The sequence below is a fragment of the Phocoena phocoena genome, chromosome 2 (genome assembly GCF_963924675.1).
Source record: "Phocoena phocoena chromosome 2, mPhoPho1.1, whole genome shotgun sequence".
NCBI classification, from domain to species: domain Eukaryota; kingdom Metazoa; phylum Chordata; class Mammalia; order Artiodactyla; family Phocoenidae; genus Phocoena; species Phocoena phocoena.
The window spans coordinates 62,838,403-62,855,215 of record NC_089220.1 but is presented as its reverse complement, the minus strand read 5'-3'; the positions used below and the strand labels follow the sequence as shown (position 1 = coordinate 62,855,215).

Here is a 16,813-nt window from a genome sequence, read left to right as displayed (position 1 = left end):
AAAAATGATATACTTTGTTCTGCTCTTATGTTTGCAATCGAAAATACTATTAATTTTAGACTCTTTTGAAAAGGAAAAGAGGGTTTCCTTTTGCTCCGGGGTTTAAAAGTTGTATCCATGAAGCCATGAAAATGAGGATAACTGCCAAGTCCTAATGTTTAAAATAATTTATCTTTTTGTACTATACTCATAATTGCCTCTAATTTGAGTATGGCTTATTTTCATACAAATTTAAAATGAGGTGATGGAAGAAAGTGCTTAATTGAAGTTTTAACGAAGCTTTACTCCAATCCAACTCTTCACCATTTTCTTGTCCGTATTCATGTCTCATTCTGTACTTCTAAAAACTACATGCCAAGATATTCTATAGCAAATCTGTTACTAAATATACTTACTTTCCTACACATCAATTACCTCCATCTTTACTACACATTCAAATCTAATCAGCATCCATACATTAGTTGTTCTAACCATTACTCATTTAGTAGGCAATTTCCAACAGTATTCTAAAATGTAAACAAAAGGCATCAAGGGTACTGAATCAATCTTATAAAATATTTGAGAGGAATTCTGAAGTTCCTTTTCAAAAGAGTATAAGGATAACATTGTTTTCATAGGCTATTAATGAAGTATGAAGAGATTCGATATCAGGCAACATGATAACAGAGTACCAAGTAAAATGATCTATGATATTAAGTTGGTTACATTCAGTAGTAGTTTTGAGTAAATTGAGGAGTAGGAAGAAGAAGAGAAGATAAAGAAATGTTGGACAAGGTTTCACTTTAAAAAAATGTTTCTCCCTAAAAAAATAAACATGGATTGAACACACACAACTTTATTCTGAGGTATGTCTGTGTCACTAGAGTGATTTTTGAATGCTGGTGCCAGCTACAGCAAAATGGTGGTGTAGGTTTTAAAAGACATGGGCCATCAAAACCATTCCACTATATCTCCCATAAATATTCTAAGGCAGTAAAGTCTATTTTAATGAATTAATGCTTATTTTATCTGCTATATTAGTTTTAGTTAAAATTTATGAGAGAGCACATTATATTTTAAGTGATTTGTAATAATTTACATTTTAATTTTTTTCCTCTCCGTCAATCAATATAAACGTTATATCTCTCCGTGTGTGGGGTCTTGAATTATAATTTCACCAATCTGAACATTTACGGAAGTTTTTCAATTTGTCAGATGCCCATTTTCTTGAAGGCAAATGCTTTGTTAAGACTATAACTTTCAATCATATCATTAAGGAAAACAGAGTTTACTCTGCAACAATACTGTTTCTGAAGACACTACTGGGTGAAGAAAGGAGTACTCAGAAATAGTTCTTGATCAATTAGATGACTTGCTTACATATTTTATGTATTACTAAGATTTTAACTCTGAGCACTTTTTTTCTTAGCACTTACTTTTTTGGTCAAAGAGTCATCAGAATCAGAAGGCATTCTTGTTGATACGTGAAATATTACTTCAACTGTAGAGGTAGCAAAATATGGTGTGGTCAATCCAGTGCTTTTATTTCTTTGTAGTCCTCCCATGAAACCGCAATGGTTTGTAAGATTTACCTAGAAGCAATGAAAAGACACATAATATTAATTAACTAAACAAAACTAAAAACCTCACTATGGAAGAAGACTCAAATTTCTCACTTTGCAAAAGCATGAGGAATGAAGTCTTCTGCATGTTATCAACTATGGCTTGACCCAGAATTATTAGTTAGAACTATTCAAGTCACACTGGTAGATTTTCTTAGGTATTTGAGGGCCCCTAATTAGTAGGAACTAATTAGCAAAGAAATCAATCGCTGTGCACTATGCATCTCTTGTTAGGCTACGAGGTGCTAAATGGTAAGGGCTGTGTGGGACGCCGAGGGCAGAGAGTAAAAACCAAGTGGCAAAAATCAAGACTGGAAATGATTTGAGGATAAGTTAAAACAGTAATGTCACTTTGATAAAACGATTAATTGTGTCATATTTACTCATTGAAATTGGCTTCCTAATTATTAGTACCTATCATAGCCCAGAACAAAAATACAAAAATGTAGAACTTAACTACACTTCAAATGCATTAAAAAAATACAAATTAATCTGTGCAAAGTCTTTTTCCTGATTATAAATATATTTACTATCAGGACTGTTGCACTGGACGATATCCCCTGGATTTGTGTGATGCAAAGAAGCCAGCAACTTGTGTTCATTGTAGAAAATCAAAGAAATATTGTAAAGAAAAAACAAAATATTGTAAAGAAAAAACAAAATTTAAACACTGCTTGTATTTATCCATCCAGAGAAACCAGTTATGCACCTGCTTGTAAAAAACAAAATATAAATATGTGAAAAAGTGGAAACCTATAAAAGCAAATTTCTGCACTGTGTGAACTGAACACATCTCAACTATCAATATCAGTTACTAATGGCTGAATGTATGAATAACAAGTTAGTTTTTATGCCATTACTACAAGATTTCCTCAATCATTTATATTTTAAATTTATTTTTTAACTCAGTAATACATTCATACAATTAAAAGTTCAAAAGATACAGCAAAATTTTTCCTTCCATATCTCTCATCTCTAGCTACTCAGTTCCACTCCAAGGAAGCAATTTAAGTATGCTTGCAAAAATGTTCTCTATATACAATTAAAATTTTAAAGGTATGTATGCACATATACACATGTATGTATATACACATGTGCACACACAACACGGATACACAATGTTCTGCACCTTGCTTTTTTGCATTTAAAATACCTTGAAAAATACTCCTTATTAGTAAGTAAAGAGCCTTCTCATTTTTTTTTCATGGCTTCACATAAGTCCCTTTTCTTGATGTACAATAATTTAACTAGTGCTCTACTTGACGGATATTTAGGCTTTCCCAATCTTTTGCTATTACAGTCAATGCTACAATGAATAACACTGAACACATGTCATGCTGCATTTGTGAAAGTAGATCTGTAGGACAGATAGTCAAAAGTAGAAATGTAAGGCAAAGGGCATGTGCACATCTAATTTTGAAACTGACTACCAAATTGCTCTCCATAGATGGTACCAACAGTGCATGAGAGTGCCTGTTTCCCTCATATGCTCTCAAATATATTAACAAACTTTATGACCTTTGCTAATCTGTTAGGTTAAAAAATGGTATCTTAGTGTACATTTTTGTTCTGTTTTGTTTTAGTGAGAAAGTTATTTACTTTCAGGTCAATTCTCTGATTATGTAAAGGAGAAAGTCTCAGTTTAGTGCTCCTTTGCTATAAATAATTCTGTAACACTTGCAGATCTCTATTTTTTAATTAAACGTTTTATCTGGAGGTAATTATAGATTTACACAGTTTTAAGAAATAATGAGATTCTATGTACCCTTTACCCAGATTCCCCAGTGCAATCACATTATAACCAGGATACTGATATTGACATGATTCAGAGACAACATTTTCATCACCACAAGGATTCCGTGTTGCCCTGTTACATGAGCAACACTCACTTCCGTCCTACCCTACCCTCCTTTTTAACCCCTGGCAATCACTAACCTGTTCTTTACTACTAAAACTGTCATTCCAAGAATGTTATATAAGTGGAATTATTTGGCATGTAACCTTTCCAAGCATTTGGAGATTTTGCCATTATCTTTCTGTTCATGATTTCAAGTTTGATCCTACTGTATATGGAGAAAACACTGTATGATTTAAATGCTTTTAAACTTGCTGAAGTTTGTTTTAATGGCCCATATATGGCCTATCTTGGTGTATGTCCCATGGGCACTTGAAAATAATATGTATTATGGTATTGGTGGGTGGAGTGTTCTATAAATGGCAATTAGATCCTGTTGGTTGTTGGTGGTGTTGAGTCCTATATACTTGCTGATTTTCTGTCTACTTCTCTCAGTTGTTGAGAGAGGGGTGAAATCTCCATTTGTAATTGTGAATTTGTCTATTTCTCCTTTCGGTTCTATCAGCTTTGCTTCAGATATTTTGCAGTTCTGTTGTTTGCTGCACACACATTTAGGATTGTTAAGTCTTCTTAGTGGACTGACCCTTTTATCACTGTTATAAAATGTCCCCTCATCTCTGGTAGTTTTCTTTGCTCTGAAGCCTACCTTATCTAATATTAATTCAGCCACTCTGGTGTTCCTTTGATTAAGGTTTGCACAATATAATTTTTTCTATCCATGTACTTTCTACCAGCCTATGTTGTTATATTTGAAGTGAGTTTCTTTTACAAAGCATATAGGTGAGTCATGTTTATTTATTATTTTTTTTTTGCGGTACGCGGGCCTCTCCCTGCTGTGGCCTCTCCCGTTGTGGAGCACAGGCTCCGGACGCGCAGGCTCAGCGGCCATGGCTCACGGGCCTAGCTGCTCTGTGGCATGTGGGATCTTCCCAGACCGGGGCACGAACCCGTGTCCCCCGCCTCGGCAGATGGACTCTCAACCACTGCGCCACCAGGGAAGCCCTGAGTCATGTTTTTTAATCCATTCTGCCAATTTATTTTTATTTTTTAATAATTATTTATTTTTGGCTATGTTGGGTCTTCATTGCTGCATGTGGGCTTTCTCTAGTTGCGGCGAGCGGGGGCTACTCTTCGTGGTGGTACGTGGGCTTCTCATTGCGGTGGCTTCTCTTGTTGTGGAGCACGGGCTCTAGGTGCATGGGCTTCGATAGTTGTGGCTCGCGGGCTCCACAGCACAGGCTCAGTAGTTGCGGCACACGGGCTTAGTTGCTCCATGGCATGTGGGATCTTCCCGGCCCAGGGTTTGAACCTGTGTCCCCTGCATTGGCAGGCGGATTCTTAACCACTGTGCCACCAGGGAAGCCCCACTCTGCCAATTTTTAATTGGTATATTTACATCATTCATATTTCCTGTAATGATTAATATGTTAGAGCTTAAGCTCACCATTTTATTTTTTGTTTTCTGTTTATTTTCTGTTTTATTTTTCTTGCCCTCTATGGATTACTTGAACATATTCTAGAATTTCATTTTTATTTATCATTTTTTGAGTGTGCTTTTGTTATATGTTTTTTACTGGTTGTTCTTGGTATTATACTATATGTACATACCTTATCACAGTCTACTGATGTTGACATTTTACCAGTTTGAGTGAAATATAGAAACCCTACCTCACTTTATGTCCTTTTACCCTCCCTTGTTTGTAATATAATGTAATATAATGAATATTTTCATGGCATTATATTTATTTATTTATTTATTTTTTTGCAGCATGCGGGATCTTAGTTCCCTGACCAAGGATCGAACCCGTGCCCCCAGTATTGGGAGCGTGGAGTCTTAACCACTGGACTGCCAGGGAAGTCCCTGTCATTACATTTAGAAACACAGCAGGTAGTAAAATAATTTTTGCATCAACCATCAAACATAATTAAGAAAACTCAAGAGGAGAAGTAAATTTAGTGTATTTACCCATATTTTTTCTTGCCATGCTCTTTCTTCCTGATGTTCCAAAGTTCCTTCTATCATCTCATTTCTGTTAACAGAACTTCTGTCAGTGGTTCTTTTAGGGCAGGTCTGCTGGCAACAAATTCTCTAAGTTTTCCTTCATCTGAGAATGTTGTGCTTCATTCCTTAGCTAACTATAGGATTCTGGGTTGACAGTTTTTTTCTTTTAACATTTGAAAAATATTACCTCCTCTGGCCACCACAGTTTCTGATGAGAAATTCACTATCATTCTAATTGTACCCATATAGATAGGTACAAGTTTCCTCTGGATACTTTCGAAATTTTTTTGCCTTTAGTTTTCAGAAGTTTAATTATGATGTGTCTTAGTATGGATCTCCTTCCATATATCCTATTTGGTTTTCACCAGGTTCTTCAATCTGTAGCTTTATTAGCTTTATTTTTCTTGCCAAATTTGGGAAGTTTTCAACATTATCTCTCAAAGTAGTTTTCAGACCCAACCTCTTTCTCCTCTCCTTCTGGGACTCACAATAACAGGAGTGTTAGATTTTTTGTCATAGCCCCACAGGTCTGTTCATTGCTCTGTTCACCATCTTTATGTCTATTCTCTCTCTGCTGTTCAGATTAACTTTTACTGTTCTATGCTCCAGTTTACTAATTCTTTCTGTACCCTCATCTCCACCTGACTCTGTTGCTGGGCCAATCTACTGAGTTTTTTATTTCAGTTATTATATTTTCAATTCTAAAATTTCCATTTAGTTCTTTGTATCTTGTATTTCTTTGCACAGACTTTCTATTTTTCATTTGTTTCAACTGTGTTCCTAATTGCTTGTTGAAGCATTTCTAATATAGTCACTTTAAAATCTTTGTCATCTTGGTGTTGGCATCTATTGCCTTCTTTTCATTCAGTTTGAGACCTTCCTGGTTTTGGTATGAGTTTTGGTTGAAGCCTGGACATTTTCATATTATGAGACCATGAATCTTATTTAAACCTTCTGTTTTAGTTGGCTGTTTTGCAACACAGCTCTGGAGAAGCAGGGGCTTTCAGCCTCATTATGGCCAGGTGGAGGCAGGAGTTCTGACTTCCTATGTGGTATCCACTGACACAGCAGTGGAGGTGGTCTCATTATCACTGGGTGATGGTGAAAGGCCTAATTCTCCACTAGACCTCCTCTGACTCCAGTGTAGAGGGGGAGACACACCTCATTATGCCTGGGTGGGGCCGAAATTCCAGGTTCCTCATGTAGTCTCCACTGACACTGTGGTGTTAGACATGGATGGGGGACTTGTTACCAGTTGGCAGAGATGAAACTCTTAGCTTTCTATTTGGTCTTCTCTGATACTATCTTACTCCAGGGTGATGTTCGGGATGCCTCATTATAGTCATTTATTTATTGACCAACTGATTTTTGGCTGCATTGGGTCTTCACTGCTGCACGCAGGCTTTCTCTAGTTGCGGTGAGCGGGCTTCTCATTGCAGTGGCTTCTCTTGTTGCGGAGCATGGGCTCTAGGCACGTGGGCTTCAGTAGTTGTGGCACGTGGGCTCAGTAGCTGTGGCTCACAGGCTCTAGAGCGCAGGCTCAGTAGTTGTGTTGCATAGGCTTAGTTGCTCCGCGGCATGTGGGATCTTCCCAAACCAGGGCTTGAACCCGTGTCCCCTGCACTGGCAGATGGACTCTTAACCACTGTGCTACCAGGGAATTCCCCTCATTATAGTCTTGTAAGGGTAGAAGTCTAGGCTTCCTAACCCACTTTTGTTGTCAGGGGTAGGGATGAGGGTCACAGTATTTTCTGTGGTGTTTGGTTGGCATATAGCAGTTACTGTTTAAATGTTTTCTGTCTTTCCAGGTTGCTCCTTTCCTGATCCTTTGGTTAGAAAGAGTAGGCTTTTGTTGGGTTTTTTTTTGTCCTGTGCTTGTTGATATCTCTAGGTTGCTGGCTTCTTCAACTCCAAGTCCAAGATATATGAGGCAAAAAGAAAACCTGAGAACTCACCATAATGTCATTCCTTGGTCCTGAAGTCCTGTTGGTCTATTTTCTTTTCTCCAACGAACCCGTGTCCCCTGCATTGGCAGGCAGATTCTCAACCACTGCGCCACCAGGGAAGCCCTTGCCTGACTTTTTAATTCTAGCCAACCTAATGGGTGTGAAGTGGTATCTCACTGTGATTTTGATTTCCATTTCTCTGATAATGATGTCAAACATTTTTTCATGTACTTACTGATCATCTGTATATCTTCTTTGGAAAAATGTTTATTCCGATCCTTTAGCCATTTTTAAATTGGGTTGCCTTCTAATTATTGTTTTGGTGAGTTCTTTGTATATTTTAGATACAAGTCCCTTATCACATATATGACTTGCAATTATTTTCTCCAATTCTGTGGGTTATCTTTTCACTTTGTTAATGGTGCCCTTTGATGCACAAAAGTTTAAATTTTGATGAAGTCCAATTTAGTTATTTTCCTTTGTTGCTCATGTTTTAGTGTCATATCTAAGAATACCTTTTGTTAGTTATGTCTCAATAAAGCTGGAAAAAAAGAATCCACTGCCAAATTCAAGGTCATAAAGATTTACCCCTATATTGTCTTCTAAGAATTTTACAGTTTTAGCTCTTACATTTAGGTCTTTGATCCATTTTGAGTTAATTTTTGTATACAGTGTGAGGTAAGATTCCAACTTCATTCTTTTGCTTGCAGCTATCCAGCTACTCCAACACCATCTGTTGAAAGGACTTTCTCCACTGGATGGTCTTGGCACCCTTGTTGAAAATCAGCTGACAACAGACGTGTGGGTTTATTTCTGGAATCTCAATTCTATTTCATTAATTGATATATGTATCCTTAGAGCAAGTAACTTGCTGTTTGATTAGAGCTGCTTTGTACTAAGTTTTGAAATTAGGAAGTGTGAGTACTCCTAATTTGTTCTTTTTCAAATGTCCCTTGCTTTTACTAATACTTTTCTTAGTTTGTTTTTTTAACAGGACATATATTTATAACATTTCTTTACACTTTCCAAACCACTTTCACATACATAATCTCAAATGAACTTCATATTATATATCTGTTGGGTAAAAAAGCACACTGCTTTTGACAAATAAGCAAAAGGCCAAGAGAACTCAAGTAACTCAGTGAAATAGCAGGTTAGATCAGCTATAAAAATATATATTGAATGCTAAAGGTTTATGCATTGGACACTGTGCAAGGACTGGGATTTAAAAAGAAAAAGCAGGAAGATGAAAGAGCCTGCCCTCTAGGAACTTACAGTCTAGTGTAGTGGTCTTCAATAATTTTGCTCATGTACTATCTATAAGTATATTGAGAAACTATGTATTAAATTGACAACTATGATGAAAATTGTCATCATAAGTTTAAGCTGTTACAAAAGATACAATTTCCAGTATACTGTATATCTATATACTTTAAATATATTTTCATCAAAATCTTAGAGCACAAATTTGGCTGATACAGTATATATAAAATGTCTGCTATTAATGACAAATCAATCAGCCACATCAAATTCACTTTCTGTTAGAACATGTCTGACTCATAATTTTACAATTTAAATAAACATACTAATACAAATCTCTATGACAAACACCTCTCTTCTGAATTATAATTCTAAGATAGACAGATTTGGTTCAGGAACTTCAACATGAGTTGGTTGCCGGGTTGTTGGTTGCCAGGATGACAAAAAATACAGCACCTTTCAATACTTCCTGCTTTGCCATTAGAGACACTCTCTCTCAGGAACATGCCCTCTTGAATGAACTGTCCCTTTTTTGGTGCCAAACCTTCCAGGGCAATGCAGGATTCAGGTGAGTAATAGGTATGCCTTACTTTTACAAAGATGAAGAACAGAAAAGGAGAGGCAAAAGACTGTAGAAGGGTTCTCCGGAATTAATTGTAGTAAAGTTGAGGATCTAGAAACTTATCTCCTCAAAACTAACCTAGCCAACATGCCCCCTAGAATCCTTGGGATAGCCCTAGGATATTCATATCTTCGTTTGAAGATCACTAGTCCAGCGGTCACAACTGTGAGGAAAATCCAGATCTTTTAAGTCTAGGAGTTTAGCACACTCTGACAATATAGTGAATGATAAAACAGTCAAAAACCTTCCTAAGTCCCAATTGCTGCTGTCTTTGTAGATGAGATATAAGGCAGAAACAATATCAAACCCATTGTTATGTTGTTGAGTCTCCTAAAATAATGCTTCCAAAATAAGCTAGAAAGAAAAAGAAAACCATTGCTTCCAAATAGAAATAAAATGATATTTGTATAATTTAAAAATAATACCTCCCAACCGAGACCAGCTACAAAATCTTCATATGCTTGACTTCCTCCTGTATTGGTGAGAATGGAATGTTTGTCTTCTTGTCCTTCAGCAACATAAAATACTGCAATCTTGTGTGTCTCTCGGCTATAAAACAAAAGATTTCACCATTCACTTAATCATTAATTTATCCGTTCATTCATCCAATAATTAACTTCTAAATATGTGGCAATAAAAAGATGAAAATGAATTAAACATTATAATCTACTAAGGGAGACAAGTAATTATAAGAAAAAATTATAAAAGTTACAAAATTGCACTCAGAACAGAAGAAAAGGATGATTACTTCTGACTGAGAAACAGAGAGAAACTTAAAGAAGGTAATATTAAGCCGGGTGAAGGTAAGTAAGATTTGACAAATGAAGGAGAGAAAGTATCAGGAAAGACACACAGGTGTGAATGCACAAAGCATCTGAAGAGCTGCCTGTTGTGCAATGTGTGGCTGAATCCCAGAGTTAAAGGGACTGTGTTTTAGAAATAAAATTAAGTAGGAGTACAGAGATGGTGAGAAATGATCCATTTCTCCAAAGTACTTATAAGAAATGTATACACAAATATTATAAAAGTGTATGGAGTAACTGACAAGTTCTTAGATATTTTAGTTTTAGTTCTCCCTAAAATTACAAATGCTCATAAAAGCAAATTTCTTGTATGAAATTTGGCTTTCCAAGCTAACTAGAAAATAAACAATGACCCAAGCAAACAGCAACCGCCAACGTACTTTTGATTCAAAGACACAAAGTAGAAAGTAAAAGAAATAGAAGAAGATGCTATGCAAACAGTAACCAAGAGGGCCAGCATAGCTATACTAATATTAAACTTTTACATAAAAATGTTATAGGGAGTTCACAGAGAGACATCCTGGGGTGGAGTGGGGGGTTGGTTTGGGTTCCTTTTTCCTTTATGTGTATGTCATTAATCTGACAATTCTCCCTCCTCCCCACTGGCCTGTCCCCATTCCTCGTATTTGTACGGTTCAAGCAATAAAGACACTCATTTCAGGAAAAAAAAAGTTATAAAAGATAAAGATATAATTCATAATGTTAAAGGTCCTTATAACAGGAAGATATGAAAATTAAAAACATATGCACCCAACTACAGAGCTTCAAAATACATGAAGCAAAATCAGACAGAATTGAAGGCAGAAATAGCTATTTCTATAATCATAGCTGGAGACTTCAATACCTCACTTCCAATAATGGACAAACAACTAAGAGAATATCAACAAGGAAACAGAAGACTTGAACAATAGTATAAAATACCTAAAGAACACTCCACCAACAGTAGCAGAAAAACACATTCTCCTCAAGCAAACCTGGAATATCTTTCAGGATAGACCATATGGTAGGCCACAGAACAAGCCTCAATACATTTGAAATAACTGAAACCATGCAAAGTATGTTTTCTAATCATAATAGAATAAAATTAGAAATCAATAAAAGAAGAAAATTTACAAATATGTAGAAATGAAAAGATATACTCCTAAATAAGTGATGGGTCAAAGAATAAATCTCAAGGGAAATTAGAAAAAAAATCCTTAGAGATGAATGAAAATGAAAATATAATACAACAAAACTGATGGCATGCAGGTAAAGCAGGGCTCATTGGTAAATTTATGCACATAAATGCCTATATTAAAAAAAAGAAAAAGATCTCACATCAAAAACTAAACCTTCCACCTTAAGAAACTAGAAAAAGAAGAACAACTAAACTCAAAGCAAGCAGAAAGAGGACAATAATAAAGACTAGTGTGGAAATAAATGAAACAGAACAGAAAAACAAGAGAAAAATTTTAAATTGGTTCTTTGAGATGTTAAACAAAATCAACCTATAGCCAGAATGAGCAAGAAAAGAAATACTGAATTTATTAAAATCAGGAATGAAAGGAGAGACATCACTACATACCTTATAGAAACAAAAAGGATTATTAAGGAATACTATCAACAATTGTATGCCCAAAATCAGATAGTTAGATTAAATGGACAAATTCTTAGAAAGACACAAACTATTAAAACCAACTCAAGGGAAAATAGGCTATCAGAATAGTTCAATAACAACTAAAGAAACTGAAATAGTATTCTGATTGAAAAGGAAGTAGTAAAACTACTTCCACTTGCAGATGAGATGACTCTGTATATAGAAAATCCTAAGGAATCCACTAAAAAGCTATTAGAGCTAATAAATGACTTCAGAAAGGATTCAGGATATAATATCAACATAAGAAAATCAACTGTATTTTTATAAACTAACATGAACAATCCAAAAACAAAATTAAGAAAGCTATTTCTTTTATAATAGCATCAAAAATAATAAAAATACTTAGGTATATATTTAACACAAGTAACAACTGATACTCTGAAAGCTACATTGTTGAAAAAAATTAAAGATCTTAAAAAAATACCACATTCATGGACTGAAAAACTTAATATTGTTAAGATAATATTTCCTAAATTGATCTACAAATTTAATGCAAGTGCTGTCAAAGTCCCAGCTCCCTTTTTTTGTAGAAATTGATAAGCTGATCCTAAAATTCACAGGAAAATGCAAATAGTCAAAATAATCTTGAAAAAGAAGAACAAAGTCAGAGGACTCATAATTCCCAATTTTAAAACCTACTACAAAACTACAGCGCTCAATGGACTGTGGTACTACCACAGCAGAAACATATAGCTCTATGTGGAATAGAATCTTGGGTCCTGAAATAAACCTTTATGTTTATCATCAATTGCTTTTTGCAACGGTACCAAGCCAATTCAATGGGGAAAAAAATAGTGTTTTCAGCAAACGGTGCTGAGGGAACTGGATATCTACAATGCAGTTGTAGATATCCAATGAAGTTGGATTCTTACCTCATACCATATACAGAAATTAAATTTAAAAGCATCATAGACCTAAAAATAAGGTCTAAAACTATGAAAGTCTCATAAAGAAGTTTACACAACTATAAAATGTCTGTGTAAAAGCTACATGAATGTTCACAGTAGCATTATTCATAAGAGCCGGAAAGTGAAACTAATGCAAATGTCCATCAAGAGATGAATGGATAAACAAAATAAAGGATATTCACACAATGGGATATTATTCAGGAATAAGAAGAAATGAAGTGCTGACACATGCTGCAACATGGATGAATTTTGAAAACACTGTGCTAAGAAGCCTGCCACAAAAGACCACATATGTTTGATTGCTATTACATGAAATATCCAGAATAGGCAAATCTATAGAGACAGAAAGTAGATTAGTGTTGTCCAGAGATGGGGAGTAGGGGGTGATGTTTGGGGGTAATAGAGAGTGACTGGTAATGGGTATGAGGTTTCTTTTAAGAAAATATTCTAAAATTAGATTGCTGTTATAGTTGTCTGTGAATATACTAAAAACATGTACACTTTAAATGAGTGAATCTTATGGTATGTGAATTACATCTCAATAAAGCTGTTAGAATTTAAGTTGGAAGTATGACCTACTATGTGTAAATTCTGATCCTGGCAGAAAGGGGACCTCTGTGTTCTCAATTTCCTAGGTAAAGGGCTATCAGCTAGAACTCATAAATCACAATTTATAAAATTGAGAAGAGTTGCATAGAAATGTTCACCTAATACTATATAAATCAAAAAGAGGAATACACGAGCCATATAGGAAAAATTAGAAAATAAATCTTTAAAATGCAAAAGTAAAAATGAAATCACCTTTATATTATCTGTCCTTTTTAAAATTTGAAAAAGCAGAGTTTAGCTGCTCTTTTATATCAAATTTAAATTTTTCAGCATTCCTTCTTATTTTTCTACTTACTAACTACTTCTACTAAATGCTTGGTATATATTGATTGCCATTAGATTAGTATGTACCACAATAGTGAATGAGGTAAAAAGATTAGAAAAAATGAGATTACTGAACTTGCAGCCATAAATATTTTACAGTATGTCCAGTACTGGCAAAATATTATGAGCTTACTACTGGAAAGTTCAAAGTGAAATATGCTAAGTTATAAGCACTTCTGATTCCCTGTATATACACTGCAATAGAAATAATAATACAAATAATTTGGAGATTTGAAATTTAAAAATCTGATTGTTCAACCATGAGGAATAGGAATCAGTTAATCTAGTCAAAGAAAACAAAGGATCTATAAATGGTCTGGAGAGATAAGACTATAAAGAAAGTAACTTTTCATTTTCTTCCGCCCTAATCCTCCAGACAAGTAATCAGGTTTGTTTCCAGGTTCTTGGCTTAAGAAGAAGCTCAAAGTTGCCTTACTGTCAGATAATTAGAATTAATTTTTATCTGAACCCAATATGTTAGAAAAAGAAACTTGTTTTCATTATTTAATTTGTTTAAAAAAGCAAAATAAATGTCATGTGTTCATGTGGTGTACAATATCAGAAAGAAAACCTATGCTGTCTCAAGGAAGATGTCCTTCATATATTCCAGGTACATATGAGAATGGAAGTAGTTTAGCAGGAGCCAAGAAGTAGAAAAGCATAAGGTAATGTAAAGAAACCATGAATAGCCAAGACTGGCTGGTATGGCCTGAGTTCTAGACTAAGGAGTCTGGTCAGGCACTGGGAAGTCACTAAGGAATAAAATAAAAATTTTACTTTAGAAAAATTATTCTCGTGGTGAATATTGTCTAGACGGTGAAGAGTTAGAAGATGAGAGAGTTGTTTTAACTCTCTCCGAAAGAAGTAATAAGGACATGAATCAAGAAGTTGGGAGTAGGAAAAGCAAAGAAGAGATAGAAGTGAGAAATAATAAGAAGAAAGAACTGACATAATGATAAACACTAAGGGCAAGGGAAAGGAAATGGTCAAGTGTGGGTGACACTGAAATGGTACTTCTGAATATAATGGAGAAAATAAGGAGGAGGATGTTACTTGGGAAAGAACTGATGACCTGGAAACAGAAGTAAGGAGGCAGGGAAAAAATTGTAATAAGCAGCTACAAAATCATGACTGAGAATTAAGAGATAGGAGTACATGTGCAGAAAAGAATGGGGTTGAGAAGATATGAGAGATATCCCAGTGAGAAGGAAAACTATGTTAGGGGAGAAGGCAGCAGAAAATGAGCGAGTGAAGACAAACTAGAAATAACTAGTTTAGCAGGAGCCAAGTAGAAAAATATTAGGTAATGTAAAGAAACCATAAATAGCCAAGATTGGCTGGTATGGCCTGAGTTCTAGACTAAAGAGTTTGGTCAGCCATTTGGAAGTCACTAAGGAATAAAATAAAAATTTTACTTTAGACAGTTTTACTTTAGAACAAAGTAATTTAACACGACTTTAGAAGCCAGGGGAAAAGAACATTTTAAAGAGAGAACAGACAACAGTACTGAACTTTTAGGGGATATAATACTCAGGAGTTCTTAGGGCAGAAACTATTCTGTATTATATTGTAATGAGTATACATGTCATTATACATTTGTTAAAACTCATACAATGTACAACACCAAGAGTGAATCTAATATAAACTTCAGTTAATAATAATATATCAATATTGGCTCATCAATTTTAACAAATGTACCATACTGATACAAGATAAAAATAATAGGGGTAACTATGTATTGGGGGAAAGAGGGTATGTAGGAATGCTCTGTATTTTGCAATTGATTATCTTGTAAATCTAAAACAGCTGTAATTTTTTAAGTGCCTATTAAATTAATTGAATTTAATTAATTAGATCAATCAAGGAGGCTGGAGAGGATGGAGAAAACTTTAGACATGGTGGTCAGGATACTAACCTTCAAAAGGATAGTTTCAGTAGAACAGTAGAGGTCTGAGAATACATGGTGAGCAAGACAGCAAAAGAGGTATGATTTGTGCCCTCAATGACTTTGCTATCATCTAGTACCAAAGATAAATTATTATGGGGAAGAATTAGGATATGAGAACTCAGAGACTACTTATAGCGTTTTAATTTTATAACTGTCTTGGAAAGAATATCTAAGAAATAATAATAATATTAATACAGTGTGATAAATACTATGACAGCAGAGTGTTATTGGGATCTCTGAAAGCCCATGGAAGGATATCCAAACATAGGGTGGAAGGAACTGGGGAGGAAGGTAAAGGGTTAGCGGTAGCTTAGGGAAAGGCTTTTCAGAAAAAATGATGTTTAAGCTGAGACTAAAACAATGGACAGGATCTACACTCAGAAAAAATTTAGAGCATAAGACTATTTCATTGTTAAATAATAAAGAATAAAACTCAGACAGATAACATTCAATTCTAGAAGAAAAAGAAAAATATAAAGCTTATAAACAAGAAATAACAGTAATTAAAGAGTTAAAAAACAGAACATAATAGAATATGATAAATGAGAAACTGTTTCTCTGAAAAGATTAAGTAGATTCTTTGCATCCAGAAAAAAAAAGCCCACTGTAATGGTGGTGCATAATTCACTTACAAATATAGCTTAAAAGTTAAAAATCATTTTAAAAGAAACCATAATTACAATAATTTGTTATTTAATACATAATACAAAAAAGATGGAAATTGTAACACCAATAACCTAAAATGTGAGGGAAGAAGTAAAAGTATAAAGGTTCTGTATGCTGTATATAAAGCAAATACTAATAGAAAAGGAAATAAACAGCAATACAGTAATAGTTGGGGGTTTTAATATCCCACTCTCAATAATGGACAGATTATCCAGACAGAGACTGAAAAAGGAAACAGTGGATTTGAACAACACTATATACCTAACAGACATACACAGAACATTCTGTCCAACAGCAGCAGAATATACACTCTTTTCAAGTGCACATGGAACATTTTCTAGGATAGATAATGTGTTAGGATGCAAAACAAGTCTCAACAAATTCAAGAAGCTAGAAATTATATCAAGCATCTTTTCCAAACACAATGGAATTAAAGTAGAAATCAATAACAAGAGAAAAGCCAGAAAGTTCACAGACACATAGAAATTAAACGGCACACTACTGAACAACCAATGGATGAAAGAAGAAATCAAAAGGGAAATTTAAAAAAGATCTTGAGACAAACAAAAATAGAAATACACACTGAAAGTGTGAAGTATAGCAAGTTCCAAGAGGGAAGTTTGTAATGATAAA

At 34.7% G+C, this 16,813-nt stretch overlaps 1 protein-coding gene across 4 annotated transcripts in view; it reads right to left on the bottom strand.

Annotated features, from left to right (window-relative positions):
• Window positions 1-16,813, bottom strand: part of RALGAPA1 (Ral GTPase activating protein catalytic subunit alpha 1) — a 217,797-nt gene that overhangs the window by 40,515 nt on the left and 160,469 nt on the right. For all 4 annotated transcript variants that reach the window (XM_065871901.1, XM_065871902.1, XM_065871903.1 and 1 more), the window contains 2 exons: window positions 9,712-9,835; window positions 1,416-1,571 (listed from right to left, as the gene is read on the bottom strand). In XM_065871901.1, coding sequence (XP_065727973.1) covers window positions 1,416-1,571; window positions 9,712-9,835 — 280 coding nt within the window. The remainder of the gene's footprint in view (window positions 1-1,415; window positions 1,572-9,711; window positions 9,836-16,813) is intronic.